The sequence below is a fragment of the Epinephelus lanceolatus genome, chromosome 12 (genome assembly GCF_041903045.1).
Source record: "Epinephelus lanceolatus isolate andai-2023 chromosome 12, ASM4190304v1, whole genome shotgun sequence".
Classification (NCBI taxonomy): domain Eukaryota; kingdom Metazoa; phylum Chordata; class Actinopteri; order Perciformes; family Serranidae; genus Epinephelus; species Epinephelus lanceolatus.
The window spans coordinates 19,737,526-19,761,139 of record NC_135745.1 but is presented as its reverse complement, the minus strand read 5'-3'; the positions used below and the strand labels follow the sequence as shown (position 1 = coordinate 19,761,139).

The window sequence follows — 23,614 nt, the reverse complement described above, 5'->3', positions numbered from 1 at the left end:
GCATATCTAGGCACAAATACTGGCACACAATAGGGCTGCAACTAACGATTATTATCATTGTCGACTCTCCTGTCGATTATTTCTTTGATTAGTCGACTAATTATTTTATCAAAAAATGTGTTACAATGTTGTTAAAATAGTCACCGATTATTTCAATAGTGGACTAGTCATCGATTAGTCGACTAATCGTTGCAGCCAGCCCTAGCACACAACCCACCATGACAAGTTGGGGCTGCCATTATGAGAACAACGCTTACATCTTTAAAGGCCCAGTGTGTAAAATGGGTTGAAAACAGTGACATCAGTGGTCAAATTCTAGATTGCAGGGCTCACTCGCTCACCCCTCCCGTCGGGTAAATGACGGCGGCCTCGTAGGGACAAAAAGCCTTGCGCACGACTTTTCAGGAGTAGGTCTATCTAGCGACAAGGTGAATGTTTATTTAGAAATCTAAACCATGTTACGATATTGTAATGAATCCCTCACGAGCAGGCGACCAGAGGAGCGTTCGGGAAAAAGGGCCGTTTATTTGAGCACTCCAGAAACTCCGGTAACACTCCAGGGAGTAAAAGACTCCGTCCCAAACTCTGACTCTGCTAGTGTAACAGACACACTTCATAACTTTACACACATACTCGTTTGCCATACCGAGTGGGGACCCCCCTCCCCTCTCTGCTCCACCAATCTCCAGCCCGCACACTGACTGACAGCGTAGCCGGTAACAGAGCTCAGCTGTTTATTTAGCCTAGCAATATCTCCGGACTATAGTAGCTGCAATGGACGACTTTGAACGCGATTTTGAAGAGTTTCTTGTAGCGGACACAGACCCAGAGCCATACCTGTTTGAGCCGGAGCATACAGATGAGGAACTCCATGTGTTTGATGCTGAGCGGGTGAGAAGAGAGGCTAAATGCACAGAATGGGATTCAGTGCTACTTCTACCATCGTTGGGGAGATATATCATCAGGAGGAAAAGCACCGCAGAGAGTGCATCACAAAGAGTGAAGCTGCGTCTTCTTTTCCTCGCAGATGACGGTTCGGGTTCATTCTCTCCTGTTGTGTGGTAAGTGTGGTCCATTCGCAAACTTTATAACTAAAAAAACTTTTCACTACTCTCTATCGACGAACTACTAACACTCTGCTGTTTCTTCCTCCTTCTTCCTTCCTTCCGCTGTCTTCGTTGGTTCATTTATACACGCGAAACGCGTTCTCTGGCTGGCTGGATTGTCCACTTGGTCTGCCGTACATACATGGCGGCGCAAGGTGGCGACCTCTCTAAAGCAAGGCCCTTGATATATATATGATATATATATTCTAAAAATTCAATAGAAATTTAATATCTGCCAAAATAAAGTTGGAAATCATTTGAAAAGGACATTTTTAAAGTTAATATTAGCATATCTGGGTTACTAAGTGGTTATTTGTGATCTCTTTTCATGTCATGTTTTATTTCAAATATGACATCCATCAATAAAAGTGGACTGAAAGTGTATAATAATATTTCACAGGGGAAAAGTTGACATTAGATGCCCAGAGGAAGTGATACTCACAGCTGGACCAGGAGCTCCAACCACTCCCTGAAGACCGCTTGGGCCTGGTGGACCCTAGAAACACAAGGAGCGACGAGATGGTGTTTACTGGGTTTCTCCTTAGTTGTTTGCAAGTACATTCATACAGTAGGTATTAAATATATAACACTGACATTACATCAACAGCACACAAACCAACCCTGGTTTTAAACTGTCTGTAGATACTCACACCATTCCATTAGCTTAGATAACATCTCACAATAAACCTCTCCCGAAAAAGCAATGTCCTAAAGAGTTTAATGATTTTAGGCCCATAGCACTTCTGTTATCAAGAAATCATCCAAAAAATCATGGTCCAGCATTTCAGCAAAGCAGTAAGTAATGCACAGAATGCTTTTTAGTTTGCCTATAGGCAAGGCTGCAGTGCAAAAGATGTAGTTGTTACACTTGTGCATCTCATCTCTAAAGGCCTGGACAAACCTAAATTGTTTGCCAGAGCACTTTACCTAGATTTTTCATCTGCCTCTAACACTATCCTGCCTGAACCTGTGTTCTCTGATTTATTCAGCTCATATTAGAAAACTCACTGACTTGTAAAAGAAAAAAAAAGAGTTAGAGAAAATATATACTCACAAGTTCACCCTTGTCTCCTTTGCTTCCCTTCTGTCCGGGTCCGCCAACTTCTCCCTGTGGTGCGACACAAACAGCACAACTTAACATCTCTCTTATCCATCTTAACAGCCTCTTGCCTCTCATGTTTAGTCAAACTCCAATATCTTAAAGTGTCACCTTTACCACCAGTGGGTAGTAAATATCTCTCAAGAGATTCTAATTTGATTGGCCAGCAAAGACCTTGGGCGAGTGTTTGCAATTAATTGATTGGCTCCCTGTCTAACCTCATTGGCACTCTGATTGACAAAATGGCTTGATAGAAGACGTGACTGGGATCGCAGAGACAAACGTAAAGATCCAGATCGGTAGTTCGGTGTGGATGAGGGATTTGCTGGCCTGAGGGTAAATAGGGTATGTAAGCTATTGGCTATTTCAGTACATGTTTATCTGTTTGTGTTGAGAAATGTTTTAATGCCTCCAGTGTGTGCTTATTGTGTTTACCGAATGCAACAGCCTGATATTATTCTCCGTCATTGTTGGCCTGGGGCTAAACATAGAGACTGAAAAAAGTATTTGTTTATATGCACTCTGTGTGTTTTCTGTATATATGCACTGTGTATTAAGACATGAATATTTGCATAGCAGTGTTCAGCAGTTATATTCTTCGATGTTATCATGGTAGAAAACTATGTCGTTGAATTACATTGCTCTGGTCATATAGGCAGGAGCTGCTGGTTACAAGTTATGTTAAAGTAAAACTGTCTTGAATTCGCATTTGTTTTGCACTAATTCTCCAAATTGTATATTTAAATCAAGGATTATTAGCAATCCAGTGCATCAGATCTCTACTCCACCTTGTCACCATCCTCTCCAGGGGGACCCTGAGGACCAGCAGGACCAGGAAGACCAACAGGGCCTTGGATGCCATCACGGCCAGCAGGACCCATGGGACCTTTCTCTCCCTAAACACATCACATTCATGAAGAGGTGTCGCATTAGCAGCAGCCAAATCAACACGTTCCTGCAGAGTATGCAGGGTTAAAATAGAAGTGTTTGACAGAATGAGAGTAAAACCGAAATACTCACAGGGCCACCCTTTTCTCCAGCAGGGCCGGGTGGTCCTTGGGGTCCATTGCGTCCTGTCAGACCAATGGGACCTCCAGGGCCGGCAGCACCTCTCTCTCCAGGAGAACCCTGTCACCGAAGAACAAAGACCCATCAGTCATTGCTGCAGTGTGTGGTAGCTATCTAGAGAAGTCAATTTCCTGCAGAAAAGGTATGAAACGGCTGAAAGAAAAAAACTCTGACTTCATTAGAAAGGCTGCACTAATTGAGGAGATTTTCAACAAACACTTTTTCCACAGACTATGGCCACTATAATGTGAAGTGTCCTTGATATATTGGAATGAATGGGCCTGATTGTTTTCATCACCTGTTTTTCATTTCTCATAGAACAATGTTCAGATTACTCAACCATAACAAGTTGTCTACAGGCTATTGACTAAAATGTAGAGTAAATACAGTTCTCTCGTGTGCTCACAAAAAACAGACTAAAACAACTGCAAAACAAAGCTGTATGAAAGGCAAAGGAGGTAATTAGTGGACCCGTTTTGAAAAGGAAAGTGTGTAATTCCTTTAATAGATTTAAAAAACAAACAAAACAAAAAACCCAAAATTATAAACAAAGATAAAAAACAAGTTATGAACTCTAGTATTTATGAAAAAAAAAGTTAACACTGATTAATTGCATTCCGTGCCCTTTGACCCGGTGCGTCATTGAAGGCCACAGTAACTTTGTCAGAGACAATGCTGCTTGGCCCCGTGAATGGAACATTTACATTTAAAAAATGAACAATAGAACTGTTGATAGGAGCACCGTTCTCTGCAATTTCCGCAGTAAGCAATTTCTGTACCATCGGAGTACTTCAAGCCTGACATAATTCCACAACGCAAAGAAATTAGCAGCAAACCCGGAAGTCCGAGCTAGCACAGCCTGTGATGCTAACGCTAGCAGCTAGCATTGTCAAGCTACACTCGACCAGGTGTTCAGACGCAAAATAAGTTTGTGACTGACTAGTCTCTATATACAGTCTCTACATTCAGTGAATGTAGAGTGTAGGCAAACCCCGGAGATCTTGCCTCCGGACAAAGAGCGGAAGAGCCCTGGTTTCCGGGTGTAGGCTGTTTGTAGTCCGCGTGATATTGACCAATCACGTTTGAGCCGGCTGCAGTTGTTGCCAGGTTAAACGGTCCGTGCGATGAACTAACGAGGCCTTTAGTCTGCTGGAAGTCAGACGCCGAATACAGCCGATGGGTTCCGAGAATGGTGACTGACTAACTAACTCCCTTGCAAAATAGACTGCAGACCAGTTTTGGTGGTAGAGGACAGGGGGACAATTGTGTCCAAAATCCAGCTGCTTTACTGCGTCACATCTGCCAAAATTCAGTTGAATTGAATTTTTTTTAAATACTTCCGCAGCAAAAATTGATGTGTGCAATTAATTTAGCTTAGTTAGTAGATTCATTTTTAAATCTCCTGACATCCCTAAGATATATATATATATATCACAGACTGTATAATATAGATAGATGATGCTCCTTAAAACTGAAGCCAAAACATCTTGATCGCCCCCTGGTGGCTGGCTGCAGTACAGGCCATTAACCTGGCCACCTTTATGTTAGCCAATGAGACATGAGCCAAACTGTCAGATCAAGGAACACGGGAACAGCCTACACCTTTTCAGCCAGCAAAACTTGCTTTGGTTGGTCACTCCTTCAAATTTAGTAACTTATTATTATAAGTACTACTAAGTACTAAGTATGTTAACCCTGCTGTCAGCCTCAAAGCTTCACTAAGATGAGAGCCATGCTTATGACTGGACTCTTATCTAACTAATAGGATTCAGCTGCTCTCCTCTGCCAAGGCCCTATGGAAGGTCTTTCCATTCTTTGTGTGCGTGTCTTATTACCCGCTCTGCACTATGCTCAGGTGGGTGCTCATCACCATCTAGGCGGCCCCAAATCACATAAACTGTGACTACATTTTAGATGAGCAGGTCATTACTTTATTCTCTTTCTCAAGGGAAGGTCTCAGGCTGCTTTCAAATAAAACTTGCATGTGTACAAGTGGAAGATTCACCCTGATGCGCGCACACACACACACACACACACACACACACAGAGTGATTCAGCTGCTGATGTGAGCTGCCACCTGGCACTCATATGCCTGGCCCATTTCATGACAGACAGTGCCGGTGAAACACACACACACACACTTACGCAGCTCCAAACTGTCATCCCCTGCCTGCCAACCTGCCCGCCAGGACACACACAAACAGTCGCACACACAGGTTTCTTTGACTCACATAACTTTACATTCTTTCTTTCTGCTTCCCTCCCTCTCATTTCACTCGTGTTTCTTCTCCCACACGTGATTCTCTGGCTAGAAATCAAAACGGCAAACACAAAGTTTTTCTGTTTGTGACTCAACTTGTCGCATACATGCTTTCTGTTCTTTTTTCCCCCCACTGCAGTTTCTTGGTTTCTTGGTCTGTCTCTTTCAGACACACACACACACACACCCCCCTCTAAAAAGTCTATGAAACAGCAACACACACACACACACACACGGCACTCACAGACTTTCCCACAGCACAACAGCAGCTCAATCTCTGGCAGGAAATCGATGGAGGAAAATATCAGATCTCTTGTGTGCGTGGGCATTGCACACTGGCCTCTTTTTTAAGGAGTTTTTTTTCCCCCCTCCAAACGCTACCAAAACAGTCCATCACATGTTTTCAACCAGTGGCTCACTTTCAAGCCAATTTAAGAAAACTATCTCATTTTGCAGTGGAAACGGTTTTAACTCGCTCAAAGAACACCTCTCTTCTTCGCTTTCATCATCTTTTCATCCGTGCTCTGCATATCCGCTGTCATCTAATCTGGGGTTGCTCTGTCGCTGGTGAGCAGGGGCAATTATCGGGAGCCTGCGTTTAACGCTTGAACAAAATGTCAGACAGTTCAAAGCTGCCTGTCAGTCAGCTTTCTGTACAGATTCACCACCGGAGCTCCCGAGGCTTTTCATTGCATATATCGCTAACTGAGGGGCTCAGAGACAAAGGCAGGGGGGAAAAAAGTGCTTATTTATGGGTTGCCCTGCCACTCCTGCTCCTTTGTTGGGTCCTACACTTTGTGAGAGCAAAAGCACAGTATATGAATGCAGCTATGGCATCTAAGAGGATGTCCTTTACTGTGAATACGGGGGGAGTCAGTGATCCAGAGGATGCAACATAAGTACCCATAATCACAGAGAAAAACATCCTAACTCTATTACGTGTGATTATCGATTGAGTGCGAAGTTTCTCTGAAAGTAGTGGACATACAAAAATAAAAACACAAATTTCCACCATCTGTGTCCCAACAGTTTCTATAGTAACTAGAGGAAAACATATAAGACCAATCAAGTTACTGGGATGAAACTACTGTAGTTGTTAAATTGGGCAATTAAGGAATGACTAGGCCGTGTTTCAAAGTGTTGTTGTTGAGCGCTCGTGTTAGTTTCATACCTAAAAATATCTCTTAGCTGTTCTAAAAAACACCACAAATCAAGCAGCACATTGCTTTTATCAAACCATAGTATGCAAATTCATAGCTCTCTTATTTTAAAATGCAAAATCTTCTCTGGAGCAATATAATAATAAACACAAACGACATCTGTATGAGAGGCGATAAACAAAAAAATTAGTGGTGCTATCCACTTTATGACAAGAGAAACAGAGGATAAAAGTGTTTTATGTTTTTCTCTTTCAATTTAACTAAACAAAGGAAACAAATTGCAAAATGTAATGTGACATTTACCGTTGTAATTTGAACAACTACTGTGGTGCCACTTCAATCATGCCACCCTGCCCTGCTCTACCACCTTCTGCACTGCAGTTTACATTACGGGTGCTGCTGAGCGACTGGAGAGTGGAGCAGCGCACAGCATGTGCAACTCCATTCTCCAAAAGCACAAGTCGCTTTCCACTGTAATCTCTGTGGCAAGAGAGGATGAGGTAACCATAGTAACGGGCTACTTACGATAGGGCCGGGGGGACCCTGAGGCCCTTCTCCTCCCTTTAAGCCAGCTGGACCCTGAAAGCAGAGGACAGGAGAGGGTTAGATCTCACTCACTGCAGGCTGCTGCTCAATGCCATTCAAAGAGCAGTAATCACAGCTGTCAAATGGGCCTTTAAATGTTACCGTGTGCATGTTTATGTGCACGTGTGTGAAGATATGTGTGTACCTGTGTATGTGGAGAGATCAGATACAGAAAGGCACACAGTAAGCAGCAATTTGTGATTTATATATGGTAATAAAAAGGAAGGAAATCTTTTATTAACAGTCATTAGTAATTATAGCTATAAAAAGAATTATAGTAATTATAGCATCTCTTTGTGTATATATTTGTGATGATGTTATCATTACCAAAATATATCATGGTAAATGAGCTGCTTTTATAAATCCCCTTTAAAAGTGTTTCAAAATTCACCTCATTCACACACACATTCATACACCATGGTGGTGGAGCTGCCATGCAAGGCACTGGTCTTACCGTCAGGAGCAACTTGGGGTTCAGCGTCCTGCTCAAGGACACTTTGACATGTGGACAGGAGGAGCCAAGGATCAAACGGCCAACCTTATGATTAAGGTTGACCCACTCTACCTCCTCATGTGCCCCCAGTGAAAGATGAAAAAGTTCCTCCTTCTGACTTTTAAATAAAGTGTTCTGAACCCCACTTATAGTATTCCTTCCAGATTTATGTACATGACAGCATAGGGCAAATATGTGACAATCCCCTGTTATTAGCCTCCAATTTGCGCAGGCAGCAGGTCATTAAAGGGTCACTTCAGCTTATTTTCTCACTCACTTCTTGTGCAGACAGCTTTGGTTTTATTTATCCAGGTCTTGTAATATAAGTGTAGGAGATTTCTGCTGTCATCCCAATAAAACTGAGGTGAATTGGATTTAGTTTATGGTGCTTGTAGTGATGAAAAATTACATTTAAAATATCCAGCGGCACAGATTTCTTTAGAAGCACTTTCTACTAAACAGACAGACAACGTGACAACTGTTCATGGTGACATCTGTGGATTATCCAGTGTAAAGTGGGCATTGTTTCTAAAGAGAGATGTTTCTTTTGAAAAGCCACTTTTCAATGCTGTGAGCATCACAAACTAAATTCCATTCACATCCATTGTACTGGGGTTGCGGTAGAAATCTCAGACATCAGACATCTTGAAATATGAGCACATGAAACCAAAACTATCTTTATGGTGAGGCACCAGTGGGTGAGTGAGAAAGTATATTTGGGTGAACCAACCATTTAAAGGGGAACACCACCTAAATTAAGACTTCTATTATGTTATTTCCATGGATTAGGACAGTTTAGGCAATATTTGTGAACATGAGTTTCTCTCTCTTGTGATGTCATAGGATGCAGGGCCCTATTTAAAAGATCTATAGCGAATGGTCTAAAGCAGTGGTTTCCAACTGGTGGATCATGGTCCAAAAGTGGGTTGCCGATCCATTCTGAATGGACCGCAAGCGACTCACGAATATGTCAAGTTTGTAAAAAACACTTTATTTTGAAGTGCAGTGAATTTTTGGAACATAGATTTTATTTTGAAGGTCTGTTTCCTGCTCTAGACTGAGTAACTAACAGACAGCTACATAACAGAGACAGCAAACTAGCTCGACAACATGGCCAAACCAAGTATGACGCTGAATATATGAAACCGTGTGGCAATGGCGCAATCGCTTTGTGCTACCTTAAATTAGCAATACGTCAACAATGCGCCTGACCACACTTTATTTTACAACCTACACACCCATGGCCAAAAAGATGGGAGCATTTGCTACTTTCACAGCGTCGGTGCTGGCCTTGAAAATGACATCTGCCTTGATCTGAAACTTGCATGACAGTCGGCTGCTCTGCACACCACTTTGTGCCAGGTGTGAGATAGTGCCTATGAAGTCTGGAGCTGCTCCATGGACAATGAATGGGAACTCAGAACTCTGCCTTAAAACCTAGAACTCATATACATTTTTCACACGTGGCCCTGATCCTCTTCCGTATTAATGAAATACCAATATTTCAAAACATTTACTTAGGCTGCATTTCAGCTCCACCGGAGATAAATTAGCCATTACTTAATAAATGATGATATAGCCTAATCTGTAGGTGTATTTATATTAGTAATGCAAGAGGAGTCATTTAATGAGCTTCAAAAGGAAATGAAAAGGAGAAGGAATGACAAGGCTCTGAAGCCCACGGTGCGCCACAAGTTCAAGTATAGTCCATCTATCTCTGGACCCCTGTCATCTCCTCCAGATCTGGCCCTTGAATGGCAATGCCTGCGCTGCTGAATAATAGCACCAGGAGGCTGAGATTGCATATGGAAAACAGTTCACCAGAGGCAGTTAAGACTTTCATTATAATAACTAATTTACAGGCTCCGACAGAGCCAGGGGGTGCAGACGCTGCCAAGCAGGCTCTCCACCTCCCCGGGTTCCACATTTCACCATGGTGCATTAGAAGGCTGGAAGGATCTTTCTTTGCCAGACACACAAAAAGTTATTTATTGGCTCGTATATTGCTACTGTGCCTTTCCTCAAGAGTGAGAGATGGGATGAAGAGAGTGAGTGTGTGTGTGTGTGTGTGTGTGTGTGTGTGTGTGTGTGTGCATCAATCTATTTTTCTCTTTTGGATAGGTATAAACTATTTGTGTGTGTGCCTGCTCAATGTGTGCATTCCTACCTGCTCTCTCTCAGCTAACAGAATGAGATTAACTTTTTACGTTCCTGCTCGTACAACAGGTGTATGCATTTATGTATGTTTGTGTCTGTGTGTGATTGGATGGGATCACTTTAGGAGACAGTGGGAAGCTCTGTTTGCTGGTGTAGAGTGTGTGTATGCGCTGCCCTTATGAAGGGAAAGCCATCCCTCTGCACACATGGGACAAACATAACGGCAGTAATAAGTCTGGGTTGTGCTGTCGTGTGCTCTCTTAATGGTCAGCCTTGAGATGAGCTTCAGCCTCAGTCCCTCAAGCTGATCCTCAGTCAGCTTCCAACAGCCATCCGCTCTCACCTTGAACTCTTTCTCACACACACCCACTTCTTTTGAGAATTAATGCGGGGGTTACTCAGCAGGCTACGGGGTTCATGTGATGTACTCACAAAGTCGTGGGTTTGAATCAGAATCAGAGAGCTATGAGTCATTCTTTGATCGAAAATACAACGAGAACTCTTTAATGAAGAGGATCTGCAACTGCTGAAACTCCAAATATGAATGCATAAACTACAGCTGATAAGGGACATTTTGGTGGTTAAAATGCTCTGCCAAAGTCACATTTACCACAGCCTATAACCTGCTTCAACCTTGCTGAGATTAATGATGATAAAATTCATCAATATTGTGTCTGGCTCAGTCCTCTCTGTCACTTCTATGTGAGCCAGTTCTGCACCTTTCAGTCAGGTCCACTGCCAAGCCTGACATTTGGTTTAACAGCAGGTAGTTAGCCTGGTAATTGGAGTCTGGAACTAGATTTAACCAGGCGTGTGCTCAGAATGTGGGATAGCACACTTGTGTATGATTGCATGAGTGTGTTAATGTGTGTGTCTGTTGGTTACCATGCCCCCTGGAAGACCTCTTGCCCCCTGGAAGCCCCTCAGGCCAGCAGGTCCTGGCTTGCCACTTGGACCCTGACCTCCTGGATCACCCTATAAAAGGGACAAAGAATAGCATCCACTGAGCTGACAACTTATACACTGTCAGGTAATCATTGAACAGACTTGCTTCGGGTGAAAACAATGAGCAGAGCAGAATCTGTGAGAATGGCCGAGAAAAGTCAGAGAAAAACCATTAAAGTGATTGATCGGTTTGATAAAAGCTGAAATTATGCCTTATTATGTGGGAACAACAGCGAGTGATTAAGAAGTGAAGGCAAAAAAAGAAAAGACGTGCCAATTTCTAACAAACAACCATCAGAGGAATTTTTTTAGTCTGTTGGACCCATTCATTTTTAACAATAACAGTGCAGTTTTGTAACAGTGGAAATAAACGGTATAAAATCTTGCAGAGCTCAAAAAACATCTAAAAAACATGTTCCTATTCTGATGTGAGTCATTAAAAGAACAATGACTGAGACTACATCTCAAGAAAACAAGAATACCCTGTTCTGCATCACCAAAGAACATTACATGACTTCACATTGCAGTTTGATCTTCAGCTACAAGATAATTTTGCCACAACTCAGTGTTTTGTGCATCTCTTTATTACATTTTTTCCAACTTTTCCCCATAACTAATATTAGAATAAGTCTGTTACATTAAAATGCAACGGGTAGTTCAAGTGTAGGAATAAAGAGGAAAAAACAGGTACATAACAAGTAACCTTCAAGAACAGGAATAAAGAAGCCAGGAACAAATTTCCATGGTAATTCTCTAACATACAAGACAAAGAAAATACATAATGAACAAAAACACTTGGCAGAAAACATGTAACTACTTATGACTGGCGCTCTTTGCTGTTGTAGCATACAAAACACATGCTTATTTACCTTTCCACCCTCTTTTCCAGCAGCTCCAGGTAGACCTTGCTCACCAGGTGGACCAGGGGAGCCTGGATGTCCTCGCTCTCCACTGGGTCCTGTCTCTCCAGTTGGGCCCTATAAGAGACAACAGACATGTGAAGGTCAATGTGCTATAAAAATGAGTCTTCAACTGTGTCCTAAAGGGGATATGATATTGATTCAGCAGTAATACTTAAAGGGGTACTCTGCTGATTTCAAACCAGCTTTGAATCATAATAATGTGGGTTGCATGTGTAAATGAAATGTAGTAATCATCCCTCCATCCTACCAGTGCCTAGATTTCCCTGCTCACCACTGAATCACATGTTTTGCGTCATCCGGCGGAGTTTCACTGACAGTCCAACTACAGGCTGTACTTCCACATATTGATATTGCCCCTCCCTTCAAACTAAGACCAGGCCCCAATGAAACGGTGAAACTAGGCATTGCTAATCGAATATAAACCAAGATTCTGTTATTGTATTGCCTATTTCTTTCCTAAAAAACATACAGAAACATATTTTAGTGTCCTGTTTAGCTGTAAAAGTGAGAATTTGTGAACAGGAAGTAAGTGACATACTGTTTCCTGCAAAGTGAAAATGGAGGCTGAAAAAACTGAGATCAAATGGTAAAACTAGGTAGTGTCTGATCAAACGTAAACCAAGATTCTGTTCCTGTATTGCCTATTTTTTGCCTAAATAGTTTACATAAACATATTTAGTGCCCTGTTTAGCTGTAATAGTGAGAATTTGTGAACAGGAAGTAGTCAACATACTGTTTCCTGCACAGTAAAAATGGAGGCTGGAAAACCTGAGGTCAAACGGTAAAGCTAAGTAGTGCTGATCAAATGTAAACCAAGATTCTGTTCCTGTGTTGTCTATTTCTCACCTCAGATGTTTTCAGAAACATATTTTAGTGCCCTGTTTAGCTGTAATGCGAGATTGTTTGTTACCAGTCAGCTGCCATTGTGTCAAAGAGACGAGTTTGCATTGCATTACCTATCAGGGGGAGCATTTATTGGTCGGATGTGATGCTGTGCAGTCTGGTAGTTTTTTACGTCTTGAGCAAATGCCACAGTCCTTTTTCTTTGTTTTCTCAGGTCATGTAGCACCAATTTCAAATCGTCTGCATCTTTCTACTGCTGAGACAGCCCAGCTTTTCCAGTGTAGCTTCTTTAACATGTTTAGGATATCTCACATTTGACACTAGTAAGCAAATCATTCTTTTTTGCCTACTTTTACTTTCCTTAAACAATAAATAGAAGTCTTAATGAGATGGAATAATTTATTTTCAGCCCACACTTCATTACTTTCAAAAGACAAGAGATCTCACTGAATGCATTTAAAAATCTTTTCAAAAACACTTGATGCATTTTGATTACATTCTCCACACAGGGGTATTGTTTTTTATCAGGATTCAGCTATTGTTACAGTCTTATACTTTCATACATTTCAGTGTCTCATAATCCTCCAACAACAGACAAAGAATAAGTGAGGAGGTGGAATATAGCTGTAGCGGTGTACTGTGCTGTATATATACCTGTGGTCCAACCACCCCACCAGGTCCTGGAGGTCCTGTCTTTCCTTGGAAGCCCTGAAGGGGAAAACACACATGCACACATGCAAGGTTATACAGTGTGTACTGTTTACTTTCTGCTGCACAGAATGTAGAGTCTGAGCCATATAGAGAATCAGTAAGAGCTGTGTATCAGTGTAAGTTGTATGTCTCCACATTGACAGCAAGAATTTGTTGCACCTTTTGCTGGTCACTAATAAAGTGAGTGTGATCTTCCAGGTATTGTTAAGCATAGTGACAATCTGCTTTCTTCTGATTGTACACTGCAAAAGGAATCACCTTCACGACTCATTTGGTCTCATAATAAGCCTTTAACAATAACTTTTTAAAGCGAGGAAGATCATTTCACATCCAAAATTCTGTTACCCTCATCTAAGGTACTTTCCTTGCGGTGGTGAAGACGGACTCAGTTCCTTAACTTAAATAGAAGTGGTGTTACCACACTGCAGAAATACTCCATCACACATACACACATTATATTATTAAATTGTAATTATTGATGAACTAATGTCTAAGCAGCATTTTATTGTAGCAGCTCAAACAGGAGCTAAGTTTAACGGGTAGAATCTATACAGCAATGCATAATATTTTACTTTTTTGTATCACAAATTCTATATATATTTTATCAAAGAAAATCTAGTCAAATCAAATCAAGTCACTAGAAACTACAGCTCACTGGAGTAAAAAGTGCAAAGTACAATATTTCTCTCTGAAATGTAGTGCAAAAGAGGAATAAATACTTAGGTAAAGTACCTCAAAAGTGTACTTAAGTAAATATACTTAATTTCCATCACAATTTTCTACCCTGTAAGGCACATTATTGCTCTGGCATCAAGAAAGTGTCGCTCCAAAAAATGACAAACTATTTACCTTATGAACAAACATGTATTTGTACTGCTTAGTATTGTCATGCTACTGGCTAATACTTAATTTTAAGGATAAATAATAGACAAAACATATTGTTTGGGTGGAAATTTGCAGTAAACAAGTCCTTATAAAAGCACACTAAACATGTAGTGTATTACATGATAGTATGTAAGTATATGGTGGATGATTAGTGTTGTCATCATCAGTGATCAAAAAATCAATAATCTTACTTCGACTGTTTTACATGATGTACGGAATCAGCTCCGCCTGTATTCCATTTTTTCTTACAGGAGCTTTACTTTCATCTGAAGAGCACAATTTGTATGCTCTCTAAGTTACCCTCTCCTTTGCTTTATTTTTTTGTACGACCTATCTGAGAGAGTTACAAGACCGAGTGTGGAGTGAGTGGGCGATGATGCATGATGTTCAGGGTCAAATGGCAGGGCACAATGCATTCATCGGCAAAACTACCCACTCACCGTCTCTCCTCTCTGTCCGGGATGACCTGGCAGCCCATCTTTTCCTGCGGGGCCCTGAGGGGTGAACAGGTAGACAATTTATAAAAAATAAGACATCAGGTCGTAAGTGAGTATTAGTATTCAAAGCGCTAATATGAACGGTGTCAACATGGACTTGTTGTTGGTAACTCAGAGACTGTTTGACAGCAGCTACTTACATTGGGTCCTTTGGGTCCTGGGAAGCCGACAGGTCCTTGGGGTCCTTGAGGTCCCTTTAATTAAGAAAATAAAAAGAGTGAGATGAGAGAACACAACACAACCTTAAACAGTTATTGCTATTTAATTAAATTCTAGTTGCCTCTCATACCCTGATTACTTTTTATTAGACATGCTCATGATTTCATATCATAGCTTGACAGCTTGATGTGAAGAGAAGTGGGTCTCCTCAGGTAAATTAAACATACATTCTTAATTTGAAGCTGCTTCTGCAGAGCACACACACTTTTTGATTTAATTTTAAATGGACAAATAGCTAGAATGCACTTTGAGTTATGATCCAAGCACAATGCACCTGCAGTACTTTTTCTGCCTAACTCACTGCACAAAACTTCAAAATTTTAAAGAGGCACTGATCAAAAAAACATCTGATACTAACCCTCTCTCCTGGTGGACCCCCTGGTCCATCATTGCCCGAGGTGCCCTGCGGTGAAAGAAAAGGAGAAGAGAAACATTGTCAGAGTATGAAGTGTGAAAAAAACTCATGCAAAGCACTGACACTGGGGTTATACAGCAAGCTATTTTGCACAGGCACATTCATATCCCTATGTGTTTAACATGATTTATTCAGGCAGTAAATAGCAGTTAATTAAACACATTGACCCTCATTAATCACTCTAACATATAAACCAGAACAGATCCAAGAGCAGAAATCATCTGAGGACAGGATTCACCTGTGATTAAAGAAACGTGCATATCTTGCCAATCAAAGCATAGGGGCGATTGGGAGTTTATAAATGTGGCAGCTGAAAACAATCAGCACTTAAATATCCCGTAACAATATATTCTCAGTTTAGAGACCTCACTCCAAGAGTTTACAACATGGGGAGACATAATATGGCCAAGAAGAGAAACTTTTCTAAGCTAGAAATGGAAATGCTGACGTCCAAAGTCCAACTGAACCAATTGGTTCAATTTGGAAGCAGGAAAATTGGCATTAAAGGAAGTCTTAAAAACGCAGTATGGAAAGAAATCACTGCTGAGGTCAACAGTGCTGCAGTGGACAATGGAACTCCAGCTAAGTTTGGAATATTTAATTTATACGTCCATTTTATATACCTTTTTAAAGCTTTTATATATTAATAATATATGACAGATTTACTATGCTGCTCCTCAAGTCCACGCTGACTTAAACTTGTGTACACAGGTTGAGACCTGATGTGAAATTTGATTGTAGCCTCTGCTTACGTCCACATCTGTTAATGCTGAGTTTTGCAACAAGTTTTCTGTCGTTCGTTTATGTATAATTGGGGCAGGCAAAATTTATTTATTCATGGATTGTTCACTTTCATACATCTTCTTTATATAATCTTAAGCACGTAGACAAATTGATTATCATAGGTCCCACCATTACAAATTCTAAAATGGTGCTGCCTCTCACCTTTGCACCTGGCTTTCCTGTTGGTCCTCTAGCACCACGCCCACCACGTGGACCCTACATATAAAACAATACAGTTATAGTAAGGGAAAAAAATGCATACACAGGAAAAACTACATCAGACAGTAATTGAATAGAGGGCAGTTCGTCAGTTCTTCCCATCCCATCTCTACAATTCCCCACCCTGTGAATCAAAAGGCAAAAGACATCAAGCCCATACACAACTACACTATAGGAAGAGATTTTCATTTGAACACAATAAATCATTTATGTGCAGAGCCTGAGCTGACTTGGCAGACAGACAAATTTCCTACCGTTGGGCCACGCTGCCCTCTGGGGCCTGCTTTGCCGGCGATTCCCTGAGAAAGAAAAACAAAAGCTTTGATTTAAGGCAAAATCATTCCTTGTACCATCAATGAATAAACGTACTTTTTCATTGCTTCGTAGAGGGTCTGAGCTAAAACAACTACAAATATACTCAAACATCAGGGAGCTACAAATGCTGAAAGGGTTTGACTGAGGGATGAAATAGAACCATCTGAGCATCTTTGGACAAAAATAAATAATCAAATTGCTGCGGTAAGTGGTTACCCACAGGCACTTGACAGCTTGAACTACCTGTCAGTTGTAGCACGCTGGGGCCACGGGTGTCTGCCTCTCAGTGTCTGTCTGAGAGCAGAGACGAGCTTGTTTCTTCAATAATAACCCTTCCTGCCATTCTGCAACTCTACATCTTATCCCTCCATCTGTGACTCACTCATTCAACTGGACCACGCTACACCTACACAGCTGAGTACAGTAGTGGGTCCATCCTTTAAGTGCTAAATCCTGAATACACTACAAGGCCAAAAGTATGTGGACACCCCTGTTTTCTCACTTTTATCTTTTTGGTCTGGGACTGTTTACATAGTTTGGCCTCAGCTGCTAGTCCCAATCAAGGGAAATTTTAATGCTACAACACACAATGATATTTCAGGCCACTGTGTGCTTCCAGTGTTTGTGGAGGGTCCTTTCCTGTTTCAACATGACAAAGTAAAGTACATAAAGAGATGGTTTTCAGAGTCTGATGTCAAAGAACTTGACTCTCTTGCACAGAGCCCCGGCCTAAAATCTATCTGCCACCTTTGGGATGAACTGGAACAACAGGCCTTATCGCCTCATGCCAGTCATCGACCTCACTAATACTCTTGTGACTGAATATGAGCTGCAGCCAGGTTCCAAAATCTTATGCAAAGCCATCCCAAAAGAGAGGAAGCTTTCGGCAACATAATAATGCCAGTGGTTATGGAATAAGATGATAATTACATGCTTGGATGTGGACATAGTTTGTCCGGGTGTCTACCATAGATTGTTTAAATAATGGATGTAGCTGCTAGGGCTGCCCCCTAATAGTCGACCGAATGCAGTTGACCAGAAAGTTTATTAGTCAGCAAGATTTCATTGGTCGCTGACCTATGTGACTGGACCATGTGGGAATTCAATTTGAAAGGACAGACACAGGAAGTGGACACGCTCAGCAGTCAGACAGGAGTCACATTACAAACCAATCACAGCCGACAGATATCTTTCCCTTCTTCTGTAAATATTCAGTCTGGAAAAGTTGATCATGTTAGTGCATGGCTACCCAGAGCTTTACATCTGTCCCACTGTGACAGCAGGCATACACACTTATTAATAGCATCTGGAAGAAGATCAGCTCTGCACTCAGGATTTCAGGTAAATAGGCTATACAATGCTTGTTAAGGTTGCTTAGCAACCTCAGATACAGTCATTACTGCTTTGCAGACGGCGGGTGAGTTATGTAAAGATTCCCCCCCTGTACAGTTGTCATGGATGTTTAAATTAGCTATAAAGACCAAAACTGGCTGTCCACATGTTTATTTTTGCTGTAATGCTGGGCATTTTAACATGAGTGTTTATGGGGATTGAGTCCGTTTCGGAGCCAGCCTCAAGTGGCCATTTGAAGAACTGCAGTTTTGGCACTTCCACATTGGCTTCATTTTTCCTCCCCGCAGGTTGCTACTTGGTGTTTTCATATTTTGTAGTGCAATTCATACACATTTGGGTTATAAAAACTGTGAAATATACTTTCTGCATCCATGGTGACATTTTAGGGATTCACGTGCAGACTTATACCCTGAGAAAGTTGATTCTTAAACTGTCATACGGTATGTACAACATCTATTTCTTTTCTGTCCATCCTGGTCTGAAAGACAGATCCATCTTCTGTTGCTCTTCCTGAGGTTTCTTCTATTTTTTTTTTGTGATTACAGATATTGGGCCATAGAAATAAAACTAATTTGACATAAACTGTGTACAATTTCAGCACAATAAGGGATATAAAGCATACTTAAAACACTTCAAACAAATGAAACAAGGTAAATTTAAGTTAAAACTTGATGATACCTTTTTCATTCAGACACAAACCAGCTATATCTTAGTCACATTCTGTGCATCTTGGACTGCTAGACTTGGTGGCCTTGTGGTCTACCACACACTGACCATCCTGTGTTTCAGTATTCTACACTATCTATTCTTAATCCATCAGCCACACAGAGCAGCCTGCAGTGACCAAGTGTACATGTCTTCAAAAGGAGAGAGAGCGGTGAATTTTGAGGCCCACCCTTGCTCCCTTCTCGCCGTTCGCCCCGGGGAATCCAGGGAAGCCGTTGGAGCCCTGCAAGACAAGTACAGAGAAAGAATAAAAAAGAAGTGACAGAAAGGAGAAATACATTAGACGGCTGGAGGGTATGGAATAAGACAAGTCTACTATCATCTCTGTCCAGTAACAATGTGACAGGGGCTGCGCTTTGCTGACCACAGCTAATTAATAGAGAAACTGTGGTGTCCTAACATGAGTACTCCCATACCATACTAGCCAGCAGATTCTTATCATAGAGCTACGGCTTTATAGGCTGTGAGTTCCCGTAGATAAATGAGAACCTTCTTTTGCTGCTTTAAAGGAGCCCAAAGGGAAAATCTCCTCCTCTCCACTTAGAGACTTTCTGACACACAGACAGACAGAGGTGCTGTTAGGTTGTTAGTTAGAAAGCAAAAGAAGAAGATAAAAAAAAAAAGGCGTGGGAGCAAATAAAGACAAAGGAAGGGGAAACTGCAGATCCCCTTGATACCCATCAGCAATTTAGTTATTGGACTTTCGCAAGCTGTGCCCTCTGATAGCAGCAATGGTGCCAGTCAAACAAATACTAGGAGGGCAATCACCACTGGATGAATAAGAGGAGTGGCGAGCAGCCTACCAATACAGCCTCGCTTTATGCAGCATTAGGTGGCATAAATATGTATTCAACCAATTTAAGTAAATATTTTTTTGTCTCAGCAGCACTACAAGGTCATGAGCTTGTGTCTGGGTGTTTCGGAGTTTAAAACATACTTTGATGCAATGCACATCCATAGTGCTCATTACTGTTCACATGCATATGTATATGAGGCATAATACTGTTCGGTATAAGCAAGGGCACCACAACGAGGCAGCGTGGGCTGAATTGCAAGAGGTAAACAGCCCAGCATTTGGAGACAGCAAGAAGGGAGATCTATGCTGCTTAATTTGTTTTTCACAGAGGTGCAGTTATGGTAAACTGAAAGGAGAGCTGGTACCAGACAAGCCTGACTTGAGCCACAGAGATAAGACAGTCAACTGGAGCTATTGCAAATGGCACCGAGAATTAACGGTGTGGGAAAGCTGTTAACAGAGAGTGATAGGGTGCAGCGGCCAAAGACACAGCCAGTGGAGGGATTCGTGCACAGGCTGATCGAGGGGGATAGAGGCTGCAAACAGGCCAGGACTTTGACCCTGAACCTACACTCTGGGACGATGCAATAGTTTAAAACATAGCTCATACTGTGCAGTGGCAATGCAGTCTTTTTTGTCTCTATCTCAAACAACAAACAGCACTTGATCTTTTAAATTCTATGACATATGAAAAGTGATTAACTTCTTGTCAAATGTAAAGTATCTTTAAAATGATGGAGGATTTAGTTTATGAAAGCATCCTCATTATAAGTAAGCAAAGACAGCTTGAGACTTTGTTTTAGACTAGAGTGGGTGTCACAACTTTTTAAATTCTGGATATGTGTTTTTTTGTAGAAGAGGAGGAAAACTCTTCAAATGCAGGCTATAGAGAGGAAACTATGGCACTGTTTATGCCACAGCCAAGACGCTTTTATTATCTCTACAGAAACTTTTTTTTCTGTTTGAAGCATAAAGATTCTAAAAAGAAAATCTGATCCAGGGCTCCACTGGGAACCACTGTGGGCAGCCTTTGTTTAAAATCATTTATGGATACAAACAATTCTCTTCTTTGTGCCATCATCTTATAAAATATCCTGTAATTAAAAGAACTGATATAACGCTGCACATTAGAACATTAACTTCCCTCTATGTCTCTCCCACTTTGTGTAATTTGTCCAGGTCTCCTATTAATTTGTGTGCCACGCTCAGCTCAGATCCTGCTGACCTTAACAGACAGAGCGGGAGACTTGCCCATCTGGATGTTGCGAGAGAAGGTGTATCTGACCCGTCATATCAGTGCCAAGCTGTCAGTGCTGACAGCAGCAGAGAGGAACCAGCTGCAGCAGCACATCTTGATAGTGGAGCTGTGGCACAGTGGTCAGCGCTACAGTGCAAGGAATGCCAGACTGTTAGATAATGCCTGGAAGAGTGTAAGGAGGGAGGACAGCTGATGACTCCAGCGGGTGACCGTGCCACTTAGGCTCCCTATGAGAGTTGCTGCGAGAGTACAGTAGGTGTCTCCTCGGGTTTGTGTTTGTGTGAGTAAGGGTTAGTCAGCAAGTCTGCAGATTGTAGAAAGGTATATGAGAGCTAGATTAGACATGAGTGGATGTGAAACAGACATGTACACATGCATTTAAACACATACAAGCATAGTAGCTTCACACTGAAAAGGTAATGTAGCAAGCAAACACAGAAATTTTCCTTCAACATTACTGAGGTGGCGAACGTCTCCTCTGTTGATCTGCCCTTCACCAAAACACTGAACACCTACAGCCGGCACTGATCTATGACCTCCCAGTGGAGTGGAAGCATTCACAGTAAGAATGGAGTGCATTATTACTCTCATCACACACCTTGGAGCCTTGTCGACCAGGGTACCCAGGCAAACCGGGGACTCCGAGTTTTCCCTAAAAAAGGGAGCAAAGAAAAACAAAACAAACATGATGAATTCTCACTGTGTCACCAGAGACATCTTTGGGAGACGGCAGTAAAGTTCACAGAAGCATTGCGAAAGCAATAAAGTTATAACCATAAAGTTTTACTTCTGGTGTGGGAAATATTTTAATACCATGTTTATGAACATGACATCATCCGTGTAAAGGCTTTTCTGCTTTTCACCCAAATATGAATTCACTTTGGTCCATTTTGGTCATTACAGAGTATGGTCGTAAAGTGGTGCACGGAATCTGAGGTAACTGTCCCGTGTGCTTTGAAAGTAAGGTCAGGTACTTTTAATTTTATTTTTTATCATGAATCTAATACCTCTAACTACTGGTGCTGGTAATTTGCACTTACACTGCACTGTTGTGCTGAATTTATGCAAATCAGGATGAAAATGTAAAATGCATGATTGATATAGCATTGCAAAGTAGCTCATCTGTGGCAAATGGTGATTTAAAGTTTAGTAAAATGACTGAAAACAACTTTATAGTGCAGCTAAAAGCAACAAGTCCACCAAACTGTCAATTTAGTTTTTAGCGTATCCTTTCTTTGCTTGCCTAAATCAAAATTACTCCTAACTGAGATCATTACTGTGATTGTGTGATGTAATATAAAGCCAGAGGGAGAAACTTTTGTCCCCCTCCTCTGGCACGGAGATTAAGTACATAAACACTGTCTACTTGTGCTTGTAACGTATGCCTAACATATCTTTCTATGACTTCAATCCTTCCTTTGAAGACTGAGTTTCAAATGTAAATTAAATTAATTAACCTCTCCTTCCTTTAGCTTTGGCTGGTTGATGTTAACGCATAATTTCCAGTGCGCCTACATGGGAAAGTCACCACAGACAAAAGCAAGAACCAGGCAGGAGATTTGTACACTGTATTAAAAGTTCCCAGTGGTTTTAACTGTGCAACGTTTCCTTCTAACAGAGACCTTCATCAGACATTTTTAAATCATCACAAAGAAGAAAAAGCAATATTAAGACACAAACACATTCATCTCTCAGGTGAGATCTGCTTGACTGAGAGTCAGTCCACATTCAGTATATCCTTGTGTAGTATTGCTTTTGTTGTTTTTGGTTCCTTTTCATGTTTTGTCCCCTATGTGGGAGTGTCTGAGAGCATCATTTATCTCTGCTCTGATTGGCCCAATCTGATTGTCTCAACCTGAGAGTGGAGTGACTCTCTGTCAAGCAGATCACAATCACCTGAGAGATGAATGTGTTTGTGTTTTAATATTGCTTGTTCTGTTTTGTGATGGCGATTTCGTGGTTTAGATCGAAACGCTGCACAGTTCAAACTATTGGGAGATTTAAATACAGTGTGCGGATCTCCTGTCTGGTTCTTGCTTTAGTTTGATTTTGTGATCTAACACCTGTGAAACTTTTTCAGATGTTCAAGCCCTCCACCCTGCACACACCAACACTAAAACTCTGGTATGTTGAGAAATACAAAGACCTTCCCTGGTGGCAGTAGCCTTAATCAGCATTGTGTGAACTTGTTTGACAAGGGCTTGACTGTAATGGACGTTCAATTATATGTCAAAGTCATGCACACGTCTAGCTTTAAACCACAAAATTGACTGAGCCAAGATGTATTCCGTGTATAAGAAAACAGTCCATTGATCAAAATAGTCATAAATTATTATTTCACTTCAAAGTCATCACTGATGTTTTGATCCTTTATCTGAACTGCAAAGATCTTGTTGTAACCTTTAATACTAATTTGTTAAAGTATCAATACTGCAGCACCATTAAGCAACATACACCCAGATCAAAGCGTCATGGTGAAATGTTGGCAGCGTAAGCCTATTAAATGGGACTGTTGTAGCGCTGACGGGAGGTGGAGAAAATATTAACTTCAATTTGGTCATGGCAGCTACAAAACTACTGTAAACCACTCTCTTCAGACTGCTGTTACTAAGAGCCATATTGACCCTGGACTGGTTGCTGATGTCACAGTAGCACTGAAACACTCCTACATTTATTTCTATGAGTTTTATAAGGGCTGAACCAAATGTCAGTTTTGGTTTTTACATCTGAAGCTTCTAATCAGATTTTTGAATGAAGCTTCGAATGTCTGTCATCACATTTTATGATGTCATCACCCT

General features: G+C 41.4%; 1 protein-coding gene across 2 annotated transcripts in view; it reads right to left on the bottom strand.

The window, feature by feature from the left end:
• Positions 1-23,614, bottom strand: part of LOC117271663 (collagen alpha-1(XI) chain-like) — a 106,595-nt gene that overhangs the window by 30,829 nt on the left and 52,152 nt on the right. For both annotated transcript variants that reach the window (XM_033649985.2, XM_033649986.2), the window contains 15 exons: positions 21,415-21,468; positions 18,932-18,985; positions 16,623-16,667; positions 16,312-16,365; positions 15,310-15,354; positions 14,873-14,926; positions 14,676-14,729; positions 13,294-13,347; positions 11,743-11,850; positions 10,814-10,903; positions 7,219-7,272; positions 3,226-3,333; positions 2,994-3,101; positions 2,161-2,214; positions 1,549-1,602 (listed from right to left, as the gene is read on the bottom strand). In XM_033649985.2, the coding sequence (XP_033505876.1) occupies positions 1,549-1,602; positions 2,161-2,214; positions 2,994-3,101; positions 3,226-3,333; positions 7,219-7,272; positions 10,814-10,903; positions 11,743-11,850; positions 13,294-13,347; positions 14,676-14,729; positions 14,873-14,926; positions 15,310-15,354; positions 16,312-16,365; positions 16,623-16,667; positions 18,932-18,985; positions 21,415-21,468 (990 nt within the window). The remainder of the gene's footprint in view (positions 1-1,548; positions 1,603-2,160; positions 2,215-2,993; positions 3,102-3,225; positions 3,334-7,218; positions 7,273-10,813; positions 10,904-11,742; positions 11,851-13,293; positions 13,348-14,675; positions 14,730-14,872; positions 14,927-15,309; positions 15,355-16,311; positions 16,366-16,622; positions 16,668-18,931; positions 18,986-21,414; positions 21,469-23,614) is intronic.